Raw genomic sequence first — 21,263 nt, forward strand, 5'->3', positions numbered from 1 at the left:
AATAATCAAGCTGCTCTAGTCACTCTGGATATGGAGCTAGGCTAATTTAAGCAGCTGTGCTAGACTAATGTGGTAAGGAGCTGTGCTAGGCTAATTTGGTAAGGAGCTGTGCTAGGCTAATTTGGTAAGGAGCTGTGCTAGACTAATTTGGTAAGGAGCTGTGCTAGGCTAATTTGGTAAGGAGCTGTGCTAGGCTAATTTGGTTAGGAGCTGTGCTAGGCTAATTTGGTAAGGAGCAGTGCTAGGTTAATTTGGTAAGGAGCTATGCTGGGCTAAATAGGTAAGGAGCTGTGCTAGGCTAATTTGGGAGCTGTGTCAGGCTAATTGGTACTAATGTGGTAAGTTTGGGTGTGTTTGTCTCTCCTCCAGAGAAGGCCACAGATGGCTCTCTTCAGAGCGAGGATTGGACCCTGAACATGGAGATCTGTGACATCATCAATGAGACAGAGGAAGGGTGAGTGAACGGGGCCGAGGGCGTGAGGAGAGGCCGGGGTGCGGTTGGGCCGTGACTCAGTCCCTCCAGAACGCGCTCACACTAAGGGAATCTGGCTAATCTGTGCTGAGAGCAGCTCATTAGAACCACAGCTCCACCACACAAAGCAGGGCTGTTACAGGCTGCGCTCCTGGGCGCCAGTTCGTCCATTGGCAAGCTCTGGGGATGTGGCCTGACGCTCTGTGTTAATCAGGCATGGGTTCAGAGCACGTAGACGAGGCCGGCTCTGTTGGCCCGAGATGCCAGCTGAAATATACATTTCCCAGGAAGCACACTTCCATCACTGCAACGTCTGCATGATGTAGTCAAATTCATGGGCTAAATACAAATTCATAAAATGGTAAATACAAATTCATTGTATTACAAATTCATTGTATTTACATTGTTTGCCCGCTGGTATGTGGAACATTTACAGTAGCTGCTTGCTGGCTTTACATTGCTGGGATATTGGTGTTCGATGCATTTGTCAGTGATTTCTTGGCGACGTAGACCAAGTGCTCTAAATACAACGTTGTCCCTATGGATTTGATTACATCGTGCAGACGTTGGGGCAATGTATGTGTGCTTACTGGGTTGTAGTATTTTAGAATGGTACTGTTGCACGGTTCAGCAAGAACGCTTTCTTGTTGCTATGGCGTAACGTTAATTCCATACTAGCCAGGCCACTTGGCTGATTGTGCAAGTGGCGATTCAAGGCTATTTGAGTTGATCTCTGTTTACCACCGCATTTCACATAGAAGGTTATGCGAGGGCGTCACACTGATGCATAACTGTGACCAAGATTTCCATTGATAAAAATCTAGAAATTCACCTCTCCCTGTAAAACGTTAACACAAAAATCTACAAGTTAGGAGCAAGGTTCCGATGACGCAGGATAGTGAAAGGAAAACAATGGTGCCTTCTCATGCACAATAAAACATATTTGTGTTTCTGGACACACTGCCAGATGATGTTATTCATTAACATTGCTGGAATGGTTCACGTTGAGCTGCTTGTGTGTGCACAGTCTGATGCTCTGTTTCAGTGTTCCTCACAACATACTTTAATACGGGGTATGTGGTTAGAAGCTTCTCTAACCTGTTGTGAACTTGCTCTTTGCAGAGTGTATCCTATAAGCATTTTTCTTGTTCAGTAGTTTCTGGTTTCTCTGTAATCGACACACATGAGCTGCATTATTTATGACACTAACATAAGAATGTTTTCATTTTTGCCAACACTTTTAGGCAGAATTTTTTGCTAGTGGTTGTTAGGCCATTATTAGCCATTATGCTGTGTAACCACATCTTTCAGAAAGCTAACTGGGAAAGAAATATGTTTTATTCCCTGCTTATCCTTTTTGTAACTTATGAAACGATTTATAACTATTACCCCTTACTGAAATTGCAGAACCAAAGCTAATATTGTTTTTGTGTGGTCAGAAAATTCATTGTGATTTGGGAGTTGATGGTGAACAAAAACAAGAGGGTATTAGCATTATGCTTACCCTGATTCCCCCTGCCTACCCTGACACCTGCAGGCTAAGCAGTGCTATTACAACATAATAAGATATAACAGAAAGGGCTACACTTTGCAGGTTAGCTGATTATAAATACAACACAAACTCGGCTCAGATTAAGACCGCTCATTTAAACAGTGCCAGTGAAAGAAGAAAGGGAGGTAGGAGGCCCCCGAGCTGTGAAAAGAGTCATTCTGTTCCCCCTCTCTCTGGGCAGACCGAAGGATGCCATCAGGGCGTTGAAGAAGAGGCTGAACGGGAACAGGAACTTCAGGGAGGTGATGCTGGCGCTGACGGTGAGAGCTGGGAGGGGCCAGAGGCATGTGATTTCCACGGCAGATCCTCATTGGCCACATTGGTTCTGCCGTTATATTACACTGCAGAAGCATTTCATACTGTGACGTGATTGTGTATACAAAAAATATTTTTTATTCACTCTTTGAAAAATTCATCTGAAATGTGCATATGTGTGTGGTGGGAAGGTAGCTACTGCATATGCGGTATAAATCATGCGAATGCTGCTTCTCCTTGAAAATGCTTGTTACATGATGATGTTGTTAGAACAGTCGTGATTAAAATAGGTAAAAATTCTGCAGTTGTTATCGTAAGCGTGCTGGCCGACCGCACACATCCTATCGCTTTGACTGACAGCTTCACGACGAGGAGAGGTTTCATTAGCAGCTCCATTGCTCCTAAAACCTGCCCTCCTGTAAATCAGACTCAGTCTTTTCCCATATTGCAAGAGTGCAAGGAGAATAATGAGTGCGTATAAATCAGTCGCAGACGGTTTTGTCCCATTCTTGACCTCTTCACTGTGTCTGTCCAGAGCTTTTACAACCACTTGACAACCACCTTTTCTTACACACGGTATGCAACTGACACCGACTTGATTAGGGCACCGCCTTTTAAGCATTTCCTTTATTATCATGAAAGCACGGCAAGGGCGTCTTCTGTACATAACCAGCCGTAAACCTCCCAGGTGCTGGAGACGTGTGTGAAGAACTGCGGACACCGCTTCCACGTGCTGGTGGCTAACCGAGACTTCATCGACGGCGTCCTGGTGAAGATCATCTCCCCCAAGAGCAACCCCCCCACCATCGTGCAGGACAAAGTGCTGGCCCTGGTTCAGGTAGGGCTGTGCTGCTGCTCACGCGTCTATCTACAGTTCTCATGGGCTGGCGTCTGGCCTGTTCTGTGTGTGAGAAGGACATTCTCATAAAAACATTTTAAAGAATGAAATGTTCCAGCTTCACAATATTTATGATTTACGGTGCTATTTTTCAGGGCCTTCAGAAAGAACCCCGCCCCAAACCTGTTTACATTTCGTCCTGTTACACCTTGATATTTTAATGCATTGGAATTATATTTCCCCTTCACCAACACAATAAATTCAATGCATTTATTTGTTCTATTTGTTCAGCAACTTATTTAAAAAAAAAAAAGAATTCTCATGGACAAAAGTATTCACTCCCCAGAGTCTATACATTATTACTTATTCCTTTGAAAGCAATTACAGCTCTGAGTCTTCTCCAGTATGTGTGGATGACCTTTTCACGTTTAGACTGTGCCATATTTTTCCAATCCTACATGCAAATTTGCTGCCAATTTAGACGAGAGAGAGTGTCGTTTCAGGTCATACCACAGATTTTCAGTGGGATGTAAGTCTGGGATTTGGATTGCTATTTTTAAGCCAATACTTTGCAGTTAATGCTCTGGGTGATTGTCCTGTTGGAACATGTATCTTCACCCTACAGTAAATGCAAATCTTTCACAGTTCTCCTCAAGGATTTGCCTATATTTATGTCTATCGGTGTTGTAAGAAGGGCAACTCCATCCCGCTGAAAAGCAACCTCACAGCAATCTGCAGTCATGCAGTTGAACACGGGTAGACTTGAAATCAAACTAGGTGAATCTCTTTAAAGGGTGAATATTTATCAATTACGTTTTTAGGTTTTCATCTGTAATGTCATCCTGACAACTTCAAAATACCTAATTCCATGTTGTAATAGAGAGTTCAGTATCCCTGAAATGAAACAAAGCCTCATTATACAAATCACGCTTATACACACATGTAAGGGCCATATGTGAGAATCCGGAAGCCTGTCGTGAAAACAGGCTGACTGCTTTAATATGTAAATGTGAAACATGACAAATGTGTTTAGGCATGCAGGTTGCTTATCGAGTAACACCTTACTTAAGCTGTGTGCCGTATGACCTAGTGTGACCTGTCATAACATGATAGTGTAATACATCTCATGAGTCATTACCAGTGTCATAATACTGGCACAGTATATGCAATGCTAATTTTGAATCAACTATTTAGAATTTCTAAGCTGTAATATATTGTAATGACTGGTTATGACAGGTGTCATGTCATGCTTATGAGCCTGTTATGTAGGCCTTACGGCATTCCCATGAAGTGTTACTGCTTGTACTATCCTGGCTTGAGGGCCTTTGTAATGTCCTGTACTTGCCATGAGGCTAACTGAAGCGCCTTAGGTATCAGGCACAACTGACTGTGTGTCTGTCTCTGTGCAGTGGAGTATTCAGAGATTTTTCTGAGACTTGAAAACTCATGGGGGGAAAATGCTTTAAATGCGTTTACTTACCACACACTGCCAAGTTATTCCATTATTTAATAAGCATAGAGGGCTTTTTATCAGTTTTTTATGTTGGGCATTCACTGTATGCTTTCTGATTTCTGGCTCTTTAATATTTTTAATCACTTTTCAATAAGGTACTTTGGGCAGCATTTTTTGTTTGAAGGGTGATATATTGATAACGATATTAATAATGGCAATAGCAATAATATAATAGGGGGGCCACATTAGCTGAGGAGGTAAGAGTTTTGATCCCCCGCCATGGGTGTGTTGATCTGGGACAGACAGGGACGTTGTTCCGGACCATTGTGACGCTACTGAAATGCCTTTAGCTTGATAATCACGGCTGGATTTAATATTTTTGATCAAGATGAGAAACAAGGTCGTCGTCTTGCTGAGGTGTTATTTTTGAGAGCGTTGCCTCTTTCCCTTACTGTACCTTCCAGCTAGAAGAGTTAGAACTGGAGAACTGGAATAAGAACCTGACTCATGAATCACTTTATCAGGAGGGGTTTGGTCCTTCTTGACCAGGTGCCTTTGTTCTTATAGCTTTATTTGTCCTGTTTGGGAATTGGCAAATTGGCACAAGAACTGTTGCTTTTCAGTGGGGTGTGTGAAATGTGTAAACTTTGGGGAAAGGTACTTAAAATGAGGTTACTGAATTACTTGAGCGAATGTGCAACTGCTAACGTAAAGAAAGTAAATAATGACATTCCTTATGTAATTATACAGCGTTTCTCATGCATTTACGTAGACGCAATCGGGAACCGTTGAAAATGTTAAATCTTTAAAAAATTTTAAAAGAACTTCACAGGTACACTGAACACAATAAATGATTTAAATCACAATTAGAACAACCAGACTAATAAGTTGCATGTATTAACATGTATTGATACAGAATCTGGTTTTGAACAGCTTTAAATGATATCAAGATAGTGGCTTCAAAAGTGAATGCATGTACCCTGTGCTGGTCTCTGTGGAGTGGATTGAATGAAGCATTTTTTCATTAATGAGTGAATGAATGGATGAAATAACGGCTTCTTTACCTGGTCTCTCAGGCCTGGGCAGATGCCTTCAGGAGCAGTCCTGACCTGACTGGCGTGGTCCATATTTATGAAGACCTCAAGAGGAAGGGCATTGAGTTCCCCATGGCTGACCTGGACGCCCTGTCTCCCATACACACCCCACAGAGGGTAAGACTCTCTGTATTCTGGAAACATGTACACCCTTGACTGCATACTTTTCCCCTGTTCCTCTCTATCACACACACACACACACACACACACACGGCGGTAACGTAAGGTTCTTCTGTGCTTCTCAGGGTGTTCCTGAGGTGGACCCTGCCACCCATAAGTACAAGACGGCTTCCCCCCCGCCACCCCAAGCCCCCACCCCCGTCGCTGCCCCCCCACAGCCTTCCGCCTATGCCCCGCCTCAGATCCCGCCCCTCCAAGTCTCAGGCGCCATCACCGCCAACGCTGAACAGGTCAGTACCTCTACCGCCATCTCCAAACGGGTGGAACTGCCAACCCCATACAGATGGCTACCACTACTGCCAACTGTCGGCGGGTGAGTATTGCCAAACATAAGTAGATTGGCTTCGAGAGCTTGTTTATCTTTTGTTTTAGAATAAAACCCAAATAAAGTGTTTGTTTAGCCCCAGAAAACATGCACCGTGGCCAGCCCTGAGCAGAGTGCTGGGTAAATGGTTTTGTTTGGAAAACGTTTTAGCACCGCCTGACTTACGTTCCCCCTGAGTTTTAGCGTTGCGTTCGTCCCCCATGGGGTCTGTGTTTACAGGCGCATTTGTGTCCGTGCAGGTCGCCCGTTTGCGCAGCGAGCTGGACGTCGTGCGCGGGAACACCAAGGTGATGTCAGAGATGCTGACGGAGATGGTCCCGGGACAGGAGGAACCGTCTGACCTGGAGCTTCTGCAGGTGCCACCCTCCTGCACCCCTCTCCCCAAGTCCCTCTCCAACCCCCTTGCCCACCACTCCCATCCCATGACCCAAGCACCCGTTCGGTTACTGTTGATTTCTTTGCTGCTGTTCTGAGCTAATGCGGGTGGGATATCCTGTTGCTTGTCTGTATTTATATCATATCATAAAGCCAAGTCTCTTGAAACTTGAACATACAATGTAAGCAGACATACAATACAAATAATTTTTGCTTTTTGGCTGTTGGCCATAGGATGGTAATGCCTCTTTTGGTAATGGAGGCTGATTTGCAGGTCCAGGGTGTTGAACCTAATAAGTGCCATTAGGGGGCACTGTAATACAAGGTTTAGTGCATCTTTTTGGAGCAGGAATGGTACATTCGCACACCCGGTTTTCAGGCAATTCATTGTGTCAGTGTCATGTGTAAGCAGGATTAGGAGCCGATTTTCTAGACCTTTTTGCTGGGTCAGGATCAAGTAAGATTTACGGAAATCTTCAGGCAAGCCAAGATGCCTGTGTTCTGTGTGAGAGATGGAGGCAAGGAGAGGGAAAGCTGAACACCTTCTGCATAAGCTTGCACTGTTCAGTTTATAGAAGGTTAACTTGTTTCTGGTGGTGATGAGTTTGTAGTTGCTACATGGTTATGAGCTTACAGTGTTGAGTTTATAGTAGGTTCCCTTGTTTCTGGTGGTCATGAGTCTGTACATGGTAGATGGTTATAAGTATATGGTGTTGAGTTTTCAGTAGGTTCCCTTGTTTCTGGGGGTGATGAGTTTGTAGTTGGTAGATGGTTATAAGTTTATGGTGTTGAGTTTACCGTAGGTTCCCTCGTTACTGGTGGTGATGAGTTTGTAGTTGGTAGATGGTTATAAGTTTATGGTGTTGAGTTTACCGTAGGTTCCCTCGTTACTGGTGGTGATAGGTTTGTAGTTGCTACATGGTTATGAGCTTACAGTGTTGAGTTTACAGTAGGTTCCCTTGTTTCTGGTGGTGATGAGTTTGTTGGTGGTGGATGGTTATAAGTTTATGGTGTTGAGTTTACCGTAGGTTCCCTCGTTACTGGTGGTGATGGGTTTGTAGTTGCTACATGGTTATGAGCTTACAGTGTTGAGTTTACAGTAGGTTCCCTTGTTTCTGGTGGTGATGAGTTTGTTGGTGGTGGATGGTTATAAGTTTATGGTGTTGAGTTTACCGTAGGTTCCCTCGTTTCTGCTGGTGATGGGTTTGTAGTTGCTACATGGTTATGGTTGTGGCGGTTCTGTTCCAGGAGCTGAACCGGACCTGCCGGGCCATGCAGCAGCGCATCGTGGAGCTGATCTCCCGCGTCTCCAACGAGGAAGTCACCGAGGAGCTGCTGCACGTCAACGACGACCTCAACAACATCTTCCTGCGATACGAGAGGTAGCGCACGCCTTCCCTGTGAGCGCATTATTAAATATTGGGTATGTAATGAACATGGAGATTCCACAAACTGATAACAGGCTGTATTTGGCAGCTGGACAGAAGTTCAAGCACTTTCTGGATTCGTAAAGACATGAGTGCATTGTTGTTATGAAAGGGCTGGTATGTTAGGTGGGTTTGTGAACAGGTGCGTCGTGTTTCTCTTGGCAGGTATGAGCGATACCGTTCCGGGAGGGCGGCTCAGAGCGCCAATAATGGGGTAAGTTACCCGACCACGGCATGAGGTGTCCTCTCTGCTGCCTGTCTGTAAATCAGGGCCTAAAGTCGTTTACTTTTGGCCACCTCCTTTGGCTACATCTGAGCCCAATACATGAGTGCGTGCAGGTTAAATCTATGATTCTGTCATGTTACACTGTTTGGGGGGAGGGGGCGGTGTCTTCGTAATATTTATTGCGGGTCATTTTAATTTGTACAAAATAAAACTTTATTTCTCAGTTTTTTGTTCAGTTGATAATGGCATCCCTGTTAATGTTCGAAATACCTTAATACTGGTTTTGTATATTTTTTGCTGCTTTGTCAAATTCTGCTCTCTCGCTTTAATACGAACAACCTGATACTGTTCGGTAATGTTATCTCTTACTAAATTTAGTACAGTAGCACTTTACACCTGATCACATATTGGTGAAGTATGTGCAGTTTCTATGGTTGCACAAATTTAATGGTGCAAAGTGTGTAATTCAAAGGCAAAACTCATCGAGTGGGAATACACATGCTCTCTCTTTACTGTGAATTTCATTTGTGTTTTTTTTTTCTTTTTGATTTTGCTAGCTGATCCAGGCAAGTATGAATAACTGGATGTGTTTGTGTTCTGAAATCCTGTGAATACCCTCAGGAACGCAACAGTACCTCACTGTTGTCTGGCCTCCCTATCATTACCCCCAATGCCCTGAAATGCCTCAGTAGATGGTGAATGGTGTAATCACACGACAACGAGACCAGATTTTGAAAATATGTATCACAATATGTGACCCAAAATCCCTGATATCCCCTTCCCTCCCATCTGCCTAAGTCTCTTTAGAACTTGGGTCCCCAACCCTGGTCTTGGAGATCCACAGCGTATGCTGGTTATCATCACAGCTCTGCAGTGAATTGACCAATAAAAGCAGTTGATGACACAGATAAGTGGCCTCACCTGGTTTCTTGGATCTGAACCAGTTGCTGAGTTTAAGGTGAAGGACAAACCTTAGTAAACCCTGTGGTACTCCAGGACCAGGGTTGGGGCCCTTGCTTTAGAAAGCTCACTCTGTGTCCCGAGTTCTGACCCCAGTAGAGTGTAGACCAATGTGCCTAATTTTCTCCTCCTTTTCCGTGTGGTAGAAACTATGTTAGTTTGTAGTAAAAGGTTTTGCGCCCTATGTGATAAGTTCACCACCAAGTTGCACCCGTACATATTTATAAAAAATAAAAAAAAATTTCAGTGGAATTTCACTTTATTTCCTGAATTTACTGTATTGAAAGTAAACTGCCCTTCTGGTGAAGACTTCTCCCTTTGAAGTGTTCTCAACTTTTAGAAGTCAAGCGTTGGCTTACTCGACAAGGGAAATGTTGGCTGAAAAATGTCCACTGAAGAAAAGTGTCAAACTACCTTGCTGTGATGAACCAGGAATTCTGTATGGTTTATGTCGAATGGCAGCAGGGGGCACATGAAGTGACCACTTAAATATCAGAACATACTGAAATAACACTCAACGCTGGATTCTTGCCTGTAGTGCAGTGTGCTTTAGCATTCCAGGCTCATTGTACCAGGATTCCTCTCTATTTGTAGAATATGTTTCTATGGCAGATAGCTAGATGTTTACTGCACCTCAGGTGCCCAGCCTGGGAGGTACTATAGCCGAGCCCTGCTTGTGGGATGCTAACGCCGGCGGCCATGTTGGTGAGGGGCTCTGGTAAGTCTCTGTGTCTTGGTGCTATGTGACCGCAGATGCTGAGTGAGGCGACGGAGGATAACCTGATCGACCTGGGCCCCGGGTCACCCGCGGTGGTCAGCCCCATGGTCAATGCCACGGTCAGCGCCCCGGTCAGCACCGCGCTCCCGGCTGCCCCCGACCCTGCCCCAGCCCCCGCCCCAGCCCCAGCCCCCGCCCCGGCCCCGGCCCCTACCCCTGCCCCCTTGGCCACGCCTGCCTCCCTCTCCACACAGCTGGCTGGACTCGGTAAGACCGGCCTTCCTACATAGGCCATGCCTATTTAACCTCACCCTATCATCTGTGTCTTTCTGTAAGAGGCTGATGGTATGTGTGGAAAGAAGCAAGGCCCTGGGAGTAAGCTAATCTCTGATTGGTTGGTCTGCAGATGTGGGTGGAGAAAGCGTGACTGGCACCCTGAGCTCCCTGCCCAACTGTAACCCGCCTGATGACTTCGACATGTTCGCTCAGACCAGGAACAGCTCTCTGGCCGACCAGCGAAAGAAGTAAGAATGAGAGTGTGAGCAGGGGAGGGGGGAGAGACCAAGTAGACATCCCTCCCTGCTGGACACTATGAAAATCTGAAGCTGAAGACACATTTGAGTACAATCAATTGCCGATTGTTTCTGAAATGCAATATTCACATCATTGGTTGTGCTGATAGCTACTAGTTCAGGCTACAAGACTCAAAATCGCTCCTTCTGGTTTCCCCTTCAGTGTGAAGTATGAGGACCCTCAGGCCCTGGGTGGCCTGGCTGCAGCGCTGGACGTTAGACAGCAGAACACCGGAGGGGTGAGTGAGCCCAGAGCATGATGGGAAATGTAGTCCCTCTGGTTCCCACATCAGTAAGGTGGGTGGACGGCCTACTGTTGGACTGGCACCCTAAGACTCAGCTCCTTGGTGTGGTGCTGTGGAGTGTGCAGTGGAATACCTTTGACTTGTACGTCTGAGCTCGCCCTAACACTAGAGTAGTATGCACGCGTAGACTGTTACCCTGTAGGGGCACTGAATTTTGGGAGATTTGAATTCTGTATTCAATTGGTGGTATGGTTTTTATGTGCCTAGACAAGCCTTGAAAGCACTGTAGCTTCCAGATTTATTCATGACAAAAAATCGTAGTAGTGCCCCATTTGCATGCGCCAGCAGATCCATATAGCTTCATGCATGCTCACGCATGTTCATTTTCAAATGCATGAACCTCATCATTAGGTTTCTACCTCTTCCTTTTCTTCATTTTGGAAAGATGTAGCACAAAGGGAAAGAGGTTCGGGTGTGGGTGTCAGGGAGGAGAGGGAAGAGTGGGGGGTGGGGTGTCCAATTTCAAAGTTTCCAAAAGTCTGACCCTTCTATATAAAATCATGAAACCCATTTGGTTTATCTCTGTAGATCCTTTAAGACTGAATTCAATATTTGATAGAAGAATTAGTTCTGAATTTGAGGGGGGGGAAACAAAAAAGCATTTTTGCTTGTATTTTGGGGAGCACATAGCTTGTTTGAGCAACACTTTATTTAATCTCCTCACAGAAGACCCCACGGTAGCCTTTAAATTGGTGTATATATTGTTTAAGTTGGTGTGTTTTAGTTGGTGTATATGTTGTTTATGTTGGTTTATATATTGTTAAAGTTGGTGTATGTTGTTTACGATGGTGTATATATTATTTAAGTTGGTCTATATATTGCTTCAGTCGGTGTGTATATTGGTTAAGTTGGTGTGTTGTTTCAGTTGTTGGATATAGATAGATAGATAGATACTTTATTCATCCTGAGGGAAATTTTTGTTGTTTAAGTTTGGGTATATATTCTTTAAGTTGGTGCGTTGTTTAGGTTGTTGGATGTATTGTTTAAGTTGTTGTATATATTGTTTATGTTGGTGTGTTATCGTTGTTGTGTTGTTTAGGTTGTTGGATGTATTGTTTAAGTTGGGATATCTATTGTTTATGTTGGTGTGTTATCATTGGTGTGTTTTTTAGGTTGTTGGATGTATTGTTTAAGTTGGGGTATATATTGTTTAAGTTGGTGTGTTATCGTTGTTGTGTTGTTTAGGTTGTTGGATGTATTGTTTACATTGACGGTGGGGGACTTTGTGGGGCCAGGAGCATTGACAGAGTAACAGCCTGTTTTGACGCGGGTTGCTGAGATAAGGGTGAGATGTGGGGGTGTATATTTAAAGAGAAGTGTCACAGCAATGTAAATAGCCCTTATCACACTGCACTATGAATGTATCAGTGCCCTTTCCACCTGATGTCCTGTTTGTCCAGAGATATGAACACAGAGGAAAGTAGGAAATGCACATGCTGTTCCAAAAATGAGAGAAAGAGCCTTTCAGAATGGCCACCAATCCCAAAACACGGCAAACTACAGAAACTAAATTAATTATCAATCAAACCCCCCCCCAACCGCCACTATTTCATATAATAATAATAATAATAATAATAATAATAATTATTATTATTATTATTATTAATTATTATTATTATTATTATTATTATTGAAATTATTATTATAATTATATGAAATAGTGGCGGTATCATTTATATATCATTTATATAGCACCTTTATCTTTGGATCTTGATATTGTAATGTCTCACTTTGTATCTGTAAATTAAAATAATATATATATACCTTTTTAGGTGAGGTTCTAGCATAAGCCCCCGGGGGTTTTCAAACCTCTCTGCACATTGATTCATTATTTGTTCTGTATTACTGTCCTGAATTGTATATTTGTGCAAAAGATTGAAATAAAATAAAATGTTTTTGAAACTGTTGTGAAGGCTGGAAGCTCAACCACAAAGCTGGGTGATGAATGGCGGCCATTTTGTGATGAAACGCTCATCGGCTAAAGTCGAGAGGGAGGGAATTATTTGTGTCAGATTAACACCCAGGTTGTGGTATAACACTGTGAGAACCCCTTCTTCTTCTTCGCTGAGTCATGCTTTGACTCAGAATCTTGCGGCAGAATCCACAGGCTTTGTGTCTGTACTGCGTAGCCTACTTCGTGGTTGCCGTTAGCCTCCAGGCCAAAATCTGAGATTGATTTAGATTTTGCCGGCTCTCGTCCTCGTATATGTTTGAGAGCCGGGGTTTGGCCTATCTTCCAGCCTATGTTTATCAACCATGTTTGCTATTTTAGCTGTGAGGTGTCATATTTTTCATGAATTTATTGATTGACCTTTTTCTGGGATACTTGTGTGTCTTACCTACTTTATGACAACGGCATTTTTTGTTGTTGATTCAGTCAAGGGTAAAAGATGGTAACGCTGAGCTGGAGCCTATAGACAGCTGGCTTATTACCCAAGGAATGGTGAGGATGTCACGAGCATCCACTCCCTTATCCCCACCCCCACGGCCACCCCCCCGACTCCCTACCCTCTTCTCGTTGCTTGCCCCTCACCATCATGGTGCTGCCCCACCCCCACACCCCCAAAACTGCTACACTTAACCATCCCCAAACTCCCCTTTACTCACTGCAGAGCTGAAGCCAGGCTGGACTCAGTGTTCTTCAGTCCAGATCTGGGCTTACCTGCTTGCAGGCTGTCCTGCACCATGCAGCGGCCAAAACTGGCTACATTGCCACCTGACTCCACCCACAGCTCTGCTGTGAGGATGCGATTGGTGGTGTTGTCAGCGGGCGGAGCTGATACAGTCCTGCATGGCGACCGCTGTGATGGAGAACCAACCATAACCTGAGCCTGGTTCCAGCTCTGTAATGCCAAAGGAGATTAACAGCAAAAGGGACACGCCCATATTTCCTCCTCCAATCACCATCCTGGAGAGAAGTATGGTTTAGTCTCTACATCTGGGGTCCAAAATGCAACATTAAAACAGTCCTGAACTAAAAGAGAAATTGTATTAAATTCTTCCCTGAAGTGGTTAGCATCCATTTATGTCCATTATTTGATTGTTGTCATCTTAATATTTCACAAATTGATATATGATATGCATTTATTTTATATCAGAATTTTACCTGAAAAGCCAATTGTCTTTTACTTAAAGCGACAGTGAATCTAGTTTTTGTTGGTTTTGGCATATGTTCTTCTTCACTCATATCAGCTGGCCATGGGCCCTGGATCCACATTTGTATAGGCTGGGTTTGTCCTTGTAGAGCATTATCTGTAGTTTGGGCACCTTTGAAAGAGCAGTGAGTGAGTTCTGGTGAGTGAGGTCGAAATGACCTCACTCATGCTTATGTCCTTCATTGTCACATGACTGACATATGGTTATAATAAACTTTCTGTTTTGGGATTTATCTGTTTATAGCGAAATAATGACATGATTAAACACTTGATTATTATTATTATTATTTTTATAATAATTACCTTATGATTATCTGACTTTTGTTACTCTCTTTAGACAATTGCATTAATAAAGCAATATTCTATTAATATTAAACTAATTTAAGTCTATGCACACATACATGCACACAGACACACACACGCGTGCACGCGGGCACACACACACACACACACACACACACACACAGTCCCTTTTCCTGTTGGTGCTCAGGTCCCCTCTCTCCGCCCACAGCTGCAGTTACCAGCGAAAATGTTCTTCTTTTCTGACATTCTCTAACACTCACCTCAAAGCCAATAACTGTCTAGACTCCCTGGCTTTTTAAAATAAAGTTAAAATAAACTAACAGTACTTTTAGCACTGTAACCATTTAGTGTATTTTAATAAGTACTTATTTTAGTTCATTTGTATAAAACATGAATTTCTTGTATGATTAATGCACAATTTGAACCTCTCATCTGCAGTGTAATTTAATCTTTGAACTCTTGCATATATGTAATATGCCCTCCCTCCCCTCAATGAAAAATATGTTTCTCAAATTTATTTTGAGTGGATGAGCAAATTGCAGAGAGAATGTTGATAATATTTGTGTGGTGCTTTGAAGGCTACATTAGTTTTTTTCCAAAGCCGACCTGCAGTCTATCCTCCATTCTTTTATACGTTTTCAATACACACAGTGCACTCTGCCATTTTCACTCTCAGAGTCTCAGCTACGGAGTACTGCAGAGTGAAAATGGAGGAGTAGGAGTACATGTCATGTGCAGCTGGTGCAGGCTGACTCCAGTTCCCCAAATGACCAGAGGTGTTGCTGGTGTACCATGAGATACAGTCATTCTGATGACTCAAAACCTTCCCCCCTGAGACTGCTGCAGCCAATCTTGACGCCTCACTTGGGATCGGCCTGCTGCAGTCGACACGAACACGGTCTTGGTCTGGATTTGAGATCAGACCTTGGTGTCCGTCACTGCACTGACAGGATGAGTCATTTCAGCATCCTCACACTAGTGTTGGAAAAATATTGTAATGCACATCATGAAACACAAACATCTCTTTCCCTTCTTGACCGTCCAGTTTTGTTCACTCCAAGGTTGAGAAAGATGAAAATATGGGGTATTGGTGGAATTTGTGTTAAGCATCTCTCCGCGTATAAAATGCACAATTATGGCCTCTCATTTGTCTCTGTGTATATTGTCAATTGAATGTATTATGTATTCAATCTACAATATATGAGGTGTGCTATATGCATGTACACATGGCAACAGATTGGTGTTAATTGGTGCATTTTGTGCATTATATTTAAAATTGTATGTAAACATTTAGGTTTTTATATTTTTACACAAGGGACACCACACCCCCCTGACATCTTTCCTGACTGACTTCTACTTTCATCGCATGACGTATAGCATTTTCTCTGGTCTCAAACATCGTGTGTGCATTTGTGTGAGTTTGTGTGAGTCCGTTTGAGCGTTTGCTGTGCTATGCTGTGGGTCATTTTTTATCCCGTTTGGTCTTTGAGTTGGGCTAGTTTTTCAATAATTTATTGTTTTGCCTTTTGTCTGGTTTTCTCTCAGACGCAATGCTGTATTTCTGCTGTTTGGCTTTTGTTTTGTTTTTTATTTGTTGGGCACTGTTTCATTCTGGGGTTGGTTTTGTTTTGTTTTGTTTTGTTTTGTTTCTTTGGGTGGGGTTGTCCGTGGCCTTTGCTTCGTAGATTCCCGTTGAGCAGTCCTCTGTCATGGACGATATAGAGGAGTGGCTTTGTACCGATGTGGTGAGATTCATCTTTATCTTGATTCCTTCTCTCTGCCTCACTGTCCTTATTTGCTTCTTTTTGTGGAATGACATTTTCTTTTCTTTCCTAACCTTTCCCCCAATCATGTCATTTAAGCAGAATGTATTACCTACGCTTTTTATGGCACGCCCATTACAGATGTCAACCAATCATACTTCCCCTGAATGACATCACCTTATGGTCTGCTAGGGATACTGATAGGGTCTGATAGGGATATGCCCTGGTACATTACATTACAGTCATTTGGCAGACACTCTTATTCAGAGCGATGTACATAAGCATTGCTAAGCCAGGGCTAAATCTACTACTGTATCATCAGTAATGAAATGAGGTGGCCACACCAGGTAATGTTAAAACTAGCTAGTATTTAGTGTCCGGGGAGGTCAGTGTGTATTGTCCTGGGTTACTGTGCTAGTGCCTTGGATTAACTGTCGGTGAGTAAGTGACTTGAATGAATGGATTGATGGATAGATGGATAGATGAAAGGAGGAGTCGTGGTGTTGGGAGGGGTAGGTTATCTCATCCCTTGTGTTTCCAGAGTCACTTTCTTTTACAATATATATATATTTTTCAATCACATTTACATGGTTTTGAAGTGCAGTTCAATTATGAACAGAACGCTCCAGATTAACCTCTCTGTGGGAGATCTCACAATACAAATGAGGTAGGCTACCAAACATTAGTATGAGGTAATGTCTGTTTCTTACAGTAAAATTATTTGTGGCCATTTGGAAAGAGAGTTAGGGATTTTTCCTGCATGGGCTGATGGATTATAAGTGTATATGTGTGTGTGTGTGTGAGAGAGAGACAGAATGTGGGTGTATGTGAGTGCGTGTGTGTGTGTGTATCTGAGAGAGAGAGAGAGAAAGAGAGAGAGAGAGAGAGAGAAAGAGAGAAAGAGAGAGATGTGTGCAGTCTGGGTGTATTTTTGATGTGTGGGGTATGAGCCTCGACTGCAAGTGTGTGATCTTCTCACTGGGATTCATACTCTCTATATGTGGGTGTGGTCTTATCCATGTTTGAGTGCTGTACCTACCCAGTGCAGGTAACCTAGAACTGAAGGCACAGTCTATAGGCGAAATGGAAATGGAGGATTTTTTCTATAAGCTGCTTTCTCGGCTCCTCCGCTAACATACTTCTTTCTCTCGCTTGATGAGCAGAAAGGTGATGACACTGAAGAAGGAGTTACGAGTGAAGGTAAGAAAGTGTGCTCCTTAGTAACACAATGTGATTGGTTGAAATTTGCCATTCATTGTTGGAGAACAACACAGCTCCTCCTTTTTTAAATTTTGGGGATGGATAACTTAAGCCTGTTTATTATCGGTGAGTGTATTATAATTAGATCACTCATATCAATTACTTTTCCTTCCCTGGCTCCAGAGTTTGACAAGTTTTTGGAAGAGAGGGCCAAGGCTTCCGAGACGACCCTACCGTCACCCCCTGGTGGAGACCCCGCCCCATTGGGCGCCCCTCCCGGTGCCCCGCCTGGCTCCGCCCCCAACAGCGCTCGCAAGAAAGCCGAGAGGTCGGAGGACACCCTCTTTGCCTTGTAGAATCTTCCGGAGGAGAACCATCACCCATCACCCCTCCCCCCACACTCTACCCCTCCTCACCACTCCCCCACTGCCCCCGGCCCCATCCTGGAGTCATCTATCCCTTCTGCCCCAGCACACAGAAACTCTTCCCCACCCTGCAGAACAGCCCCTGCCCCTACATACATCTCCCACCCCCCCCCCCCCCCCCCCACCCTCCATCCCTGGGGCAGGGGGGGTGCGTAGGCCCATAAGGTCAGCTCTACACGCTACACCCTGCTCTCCTGCATTCTGACATCACCAAGCCTATCGGGGGCGGGTCCAAAAGCCCGTCAGGGGCGTGTCTAAAGAGCCCTAAGGGGCGTGTGTCTGAAGCACCGAACAGGGGCGTGTCTGAAGGGCCTGCCACGGGCTGGTCTGAGGAGCCTGTCAGAGGTGTGGCTAAAGCACCTTGTCAGTGGCGTGTCTAAAGAGCATGTCCAGGAGGATGGGGTGGATCCCACTCCTGGTTGGCCCAGCGCTTACTCCTGTTGCTAAAGGTGGGTGACCCGGCGCTTTGCGAGAGGGCTTCTCCTGTCGTCGTGGCCTTCTCTCTCTGCTGCGCGCTCTGCGCTCACAGTGGCCACGGTGGGCAGGGAGCAGGAAAGACGCGCTGGATTACTTTGACCGTACATAGTGTTGTAAGTTGTTTTCGTTTTGGTTGGGTTTTTTTTACTGTAATTATTATTTTTTTAAATTACTGACATATTGTCTGCCTAAATCTGTCCCTATTTTACATGTATATCCCAGTGTAGATTTCCCACCTAACCCATGTCTCTCTGTGAATGATGTTTTATTTGATATTCTGTGTAGCAGTTTTAACAAAATTAATTGTAAAGAGCTGTTGCAGAGCGCATTTCAATTAATTTTAGTTTGCGGGTGTTTGCATTTCCGTAAATGTACTTCTTTCTTTTGTTAAAAAAAGTATAACTGGGGCATTCCTGTTAAAAAACAAGGACAAAAACAAGGGATTATGGGAGAAGAGCTCAGTGTGTCCAGAGTTTCCAGTCCGGCTCCAGATTGGCTACTGTACATGAGGTCCAGGAACTGTGGTGGGCCATATTTGGCGGAAAAAAGGGAATGTTAAAAAAATGTCTGTTTCCTGTTTTGCCTTTTTTGTTCTTCAGGACATCTCTGAGGTCACTTCCTGTGTTTCGACGGGTGCTCAGTGTGTTTGAGGGTGGTTGGGATCCCATCGGCAGGCTTTCCTTGTTGGCAGTGCACAAGACAAATGTGGCAGGGCTCAGGCTGGCAGAGGACATTGCGGCCACACACTTAACACAAGTTGCGGTAACAAGTCATCCCAGGGTTTAAAAGTGTGCCTCTTTTCACTGTAGGTGGCTGAAACTGGGAATCCGCTTGCCTGTAGCCTGGTGGTTAAGGTACATGACTGGGACCCGGAAGGTTAGTGGTTCTGGTTTCGAGCCCCGGTATAGCCATGATAAGCTGGACAGCTGTTGGGCCCTTGAGCAAGGCCCTTAACCCCACATTGCTCCAGTAACGTTCCGTCACTGGATTAAAAATTCCCTTAAGTTACTTTGGATAAAAGCGTCAGCTAAATAACAAATATTTGTTTTTACGTATGAGAACAAGGAAAGCAGAAACAAGCTGTAAAGCTGAGAAGCTGAAAAGAGCTCTGAGCTCAGATGGGGAAGCTGGCCAAAGCCCTATACATCCCTGCCATAAGGGCTGCAGGTGGGCTAATTTGGTTAAGGCACAACATGGTGGATGGATGAGTGACATGGCCCCTGTGGGACCGAATTTTTTTTGCCGACTGGTCGGTCACCCTTAGGGCGATTGCGTTGGTTTGGGGTCTGCATGTCATCGCTATCTATTGATCCCTGTGGTCACCCATGGACTGCATGTTTAAGCTAAATATGAAAAAGGTCTTCCTCCGACTCCACTCTGTGAGCTTAGCTGTAGTCCATGGTGTGAAAAGAAACGCTCTGGGCTGATTTGTTCGATTTCACAACGCAGGAGTGTGTGCTTACCTTCCCCCCAGATTGCCCCAATTTCCTCTGTCAGACCGAGCCTTGCCACAGTTAACTATTATATTAATCAGCTAATCAAAATAGTGATGGACATTATTATAAGCACAACCAATCTGTGGTCTGTTCCTACTAAACTTGCCTACCTTTGTCCTTTAGATGAAAGGCTGTTCCATTGAAACCATCCTGGTAGGGATGCAAATCATCCAGTGTGCTAGTTCACTAGTGTGTTGACTTTGTGGCCGTCGCATGCTCTAAACATCAGCTAGAACTGGACTTCCCGTACTACATTTCTCCACTGTTTGTATGTAGGTGTGCATCAGGGGAAGCCTATCTGACCTTGGATATATGCAAAGAAAGGGATCACTTTAGACCCAGATTCTGGAGAGACAAAGAGTGAAATACACAGGAAACAAAAAAACATTGCACTGAAGTTATTTAATCAAAAATTGTTACTGTTTTTTTTGTATAGCATAGGTGCAAGAGATTTATTTCATTTGACACACTCAAATATTTTGATTGCTTTGGGGTACTGTAAAATATGTATCTATTATACATAATTATATGTATATACATCAGAATGTTTATACAACTCAAATATTGACCAGCCGTTCAAATTGATGTACTGCCATCGATTGATATTCGTAAAGACACCATAGTTTCTCTGATTGTGTGTTTTTGGGTTGGGGCAGATTAATGAAATTGAAGCAAGCTTAACCTTTTTAATTGCACAGCATATGATATGTGGTGCCAGTATCTGAAAATAATGAGAAAATGTGTGGCAAAATGGCAAAAAAAGAAAAAACGGCAAAAAGTTAAATCTGTTAAGAGCTAAGAATCATGTTTCTTTTCTTTAAAAAACAAAACAAAAACAAGCAGAAACAAATCCGAACTTCCTTGTCCATAACCTCTGGGTCACTTCTGAGTTGTGAATTCTGAGTAGTGTAAAAAGCCAGGCTTACACTGAGAACAACGCGTGAGTTAAAGGGTGATACTCATCATGGATCATTTACACTAACACCTAGGCAACAGTCTCCCCCCCCCCCCCTTCTCCGCCTGCGTTTTCCAGTGACTTTGTTGAGGAGAAGCAGTCCTTGGTGCCCGTGGCGGTCTCTCTCAACCTGTAGCTCGACATTCCGCTAAGCTAGTAAGCTTGTGAGAGCTAATTCACAGTTTCCGATTACACACGCATCCATGTGACTTTCTCTGTCAGCTTCCTTCATTTACCTATACAGTGTGCCGTAGCCTACATCGCGTTGCTGAGGCTTAAAAGGTGTACCGCTCATAATCTTAACTTTTTTTATTTAAAGGGAGTCTTATTAAAATAACACAACAGGCTCCTTGCTTTCAGATGAGACGGCAAACTCCATATCTGTAATCGTTATGAATGTTAGAGGACATTGACGTGTAACAAGATCCAAATATTTGTAATCGTTTTTTGTTTCGAGCATCGATGTTCCTAAATGTGTTTTGGGCTCTCAAATCAAGAATAAAATGTTTCAAAATATTTTCCACTGACTTGTTTGTGAGATATAATTTCATGTTTGTTGCTGTTTTTGTTATCACGGTCATCTGTTATCACTGTTCAGTAATAACAGTGGGTAGTTTCATTTTATTGGGTAATTATATACATTCAATGTATATCTTCTGATTACTTTCCCATTTTGTTTAGTTAGAATTGCACAATTTGAGATCAAACATTAAATATCGGGAGCAAAAGACAACAAA

General features: G+C 43.7%; 1 protein-coding gene across 4 annotated transcripts in view; it reads left to right on the forward strand.

Annotated features, from left to right (window-relative positions):
• Window positions 1–21,042, forward strand: part of LOC133114366 (TOM1-like protein 2) — a 29,221-nt gene extending 8,179 nt beyond the window's left edge. The window contains exons 2-17 of one of the 4 annotated variants that reach the window (XM_061223674.1): window positions 370–454; window positions 2,206–2,284; window positions 2,968–3,117; window positions 5,647–5,781; window positions 5,910–6,074; window positions 6,409–6,525; window positions 7,793–7,926; window positions 8,137–8,185; window positions 9,911–10,142; window positions 10,282–10,399; window positions 10,611–10,686; window positions 11,159–11,166; window positions 13,135–13,195; window positions 15,896–15,955; window positions 17,137–17,173; window positions 17,357–21,042. In XM_061223674.1, coding sequence (XP_061079658.1) covers window positions 370–454; window positions 2,206–2,284; window positions 2,968–3,117; window positions 5,647–5,781; window positions 5,910–6,074; window positions 6,409–6,525; window positions 7,793–7,926; window positions 8,137–8,185; window positions 9,911–10,142; window positions 10,282–10,399; window positions 10,611–10,686; window positions 11,159–11,166; window positions 13,135–13,195; window positions 15,896–15,955; window positions 17,137–17,173; window positions 17,357–17,529 — 1,679 coding nt within the window. In that variant the 3' untranslated portion in view covers window positions 17,530–21,042. Of the gene's footprint in view, window positions 1–369; window positions 455–2,205; window positions 2,285–2,967; window positions 3,118–5,646; window positions 5,782–5,909; window positions 6,075–6,408; window positions 6,526–7,792; window positions 7,927–8,136; window positions 8,186–9,910; window positions 10,143–10,281; window positions 10,400–10,610; window positions 10,689–11,158; window positions 11,167–13,110; window positions 13,196–15,895; window positions 15,956–17,136; window positions 17,174–17,356 lie in introns of all 4 variants that reach the window. The other 3 variants (XM_061223675.1, XM_061223672.1, XM_061223673.1) reach the window with 3 other exon arrangements.
• Window positions 21,043–21,263: the final 221 nt, after the last annotated feature.

Source organism: Conger conger, chromosome 16 (genome assembly GCF_963514075.1).
Source record: "Conger conger chromosome 16, fConCon1.1, whole genome shotgun sequence".
NCBI classification, from domain to species: domain Eukaryota; kingdom Metazoa; phylum Chordata; class Actinopteri; order Anguilliformes; family Congridae; genus Conger; species Conger conger.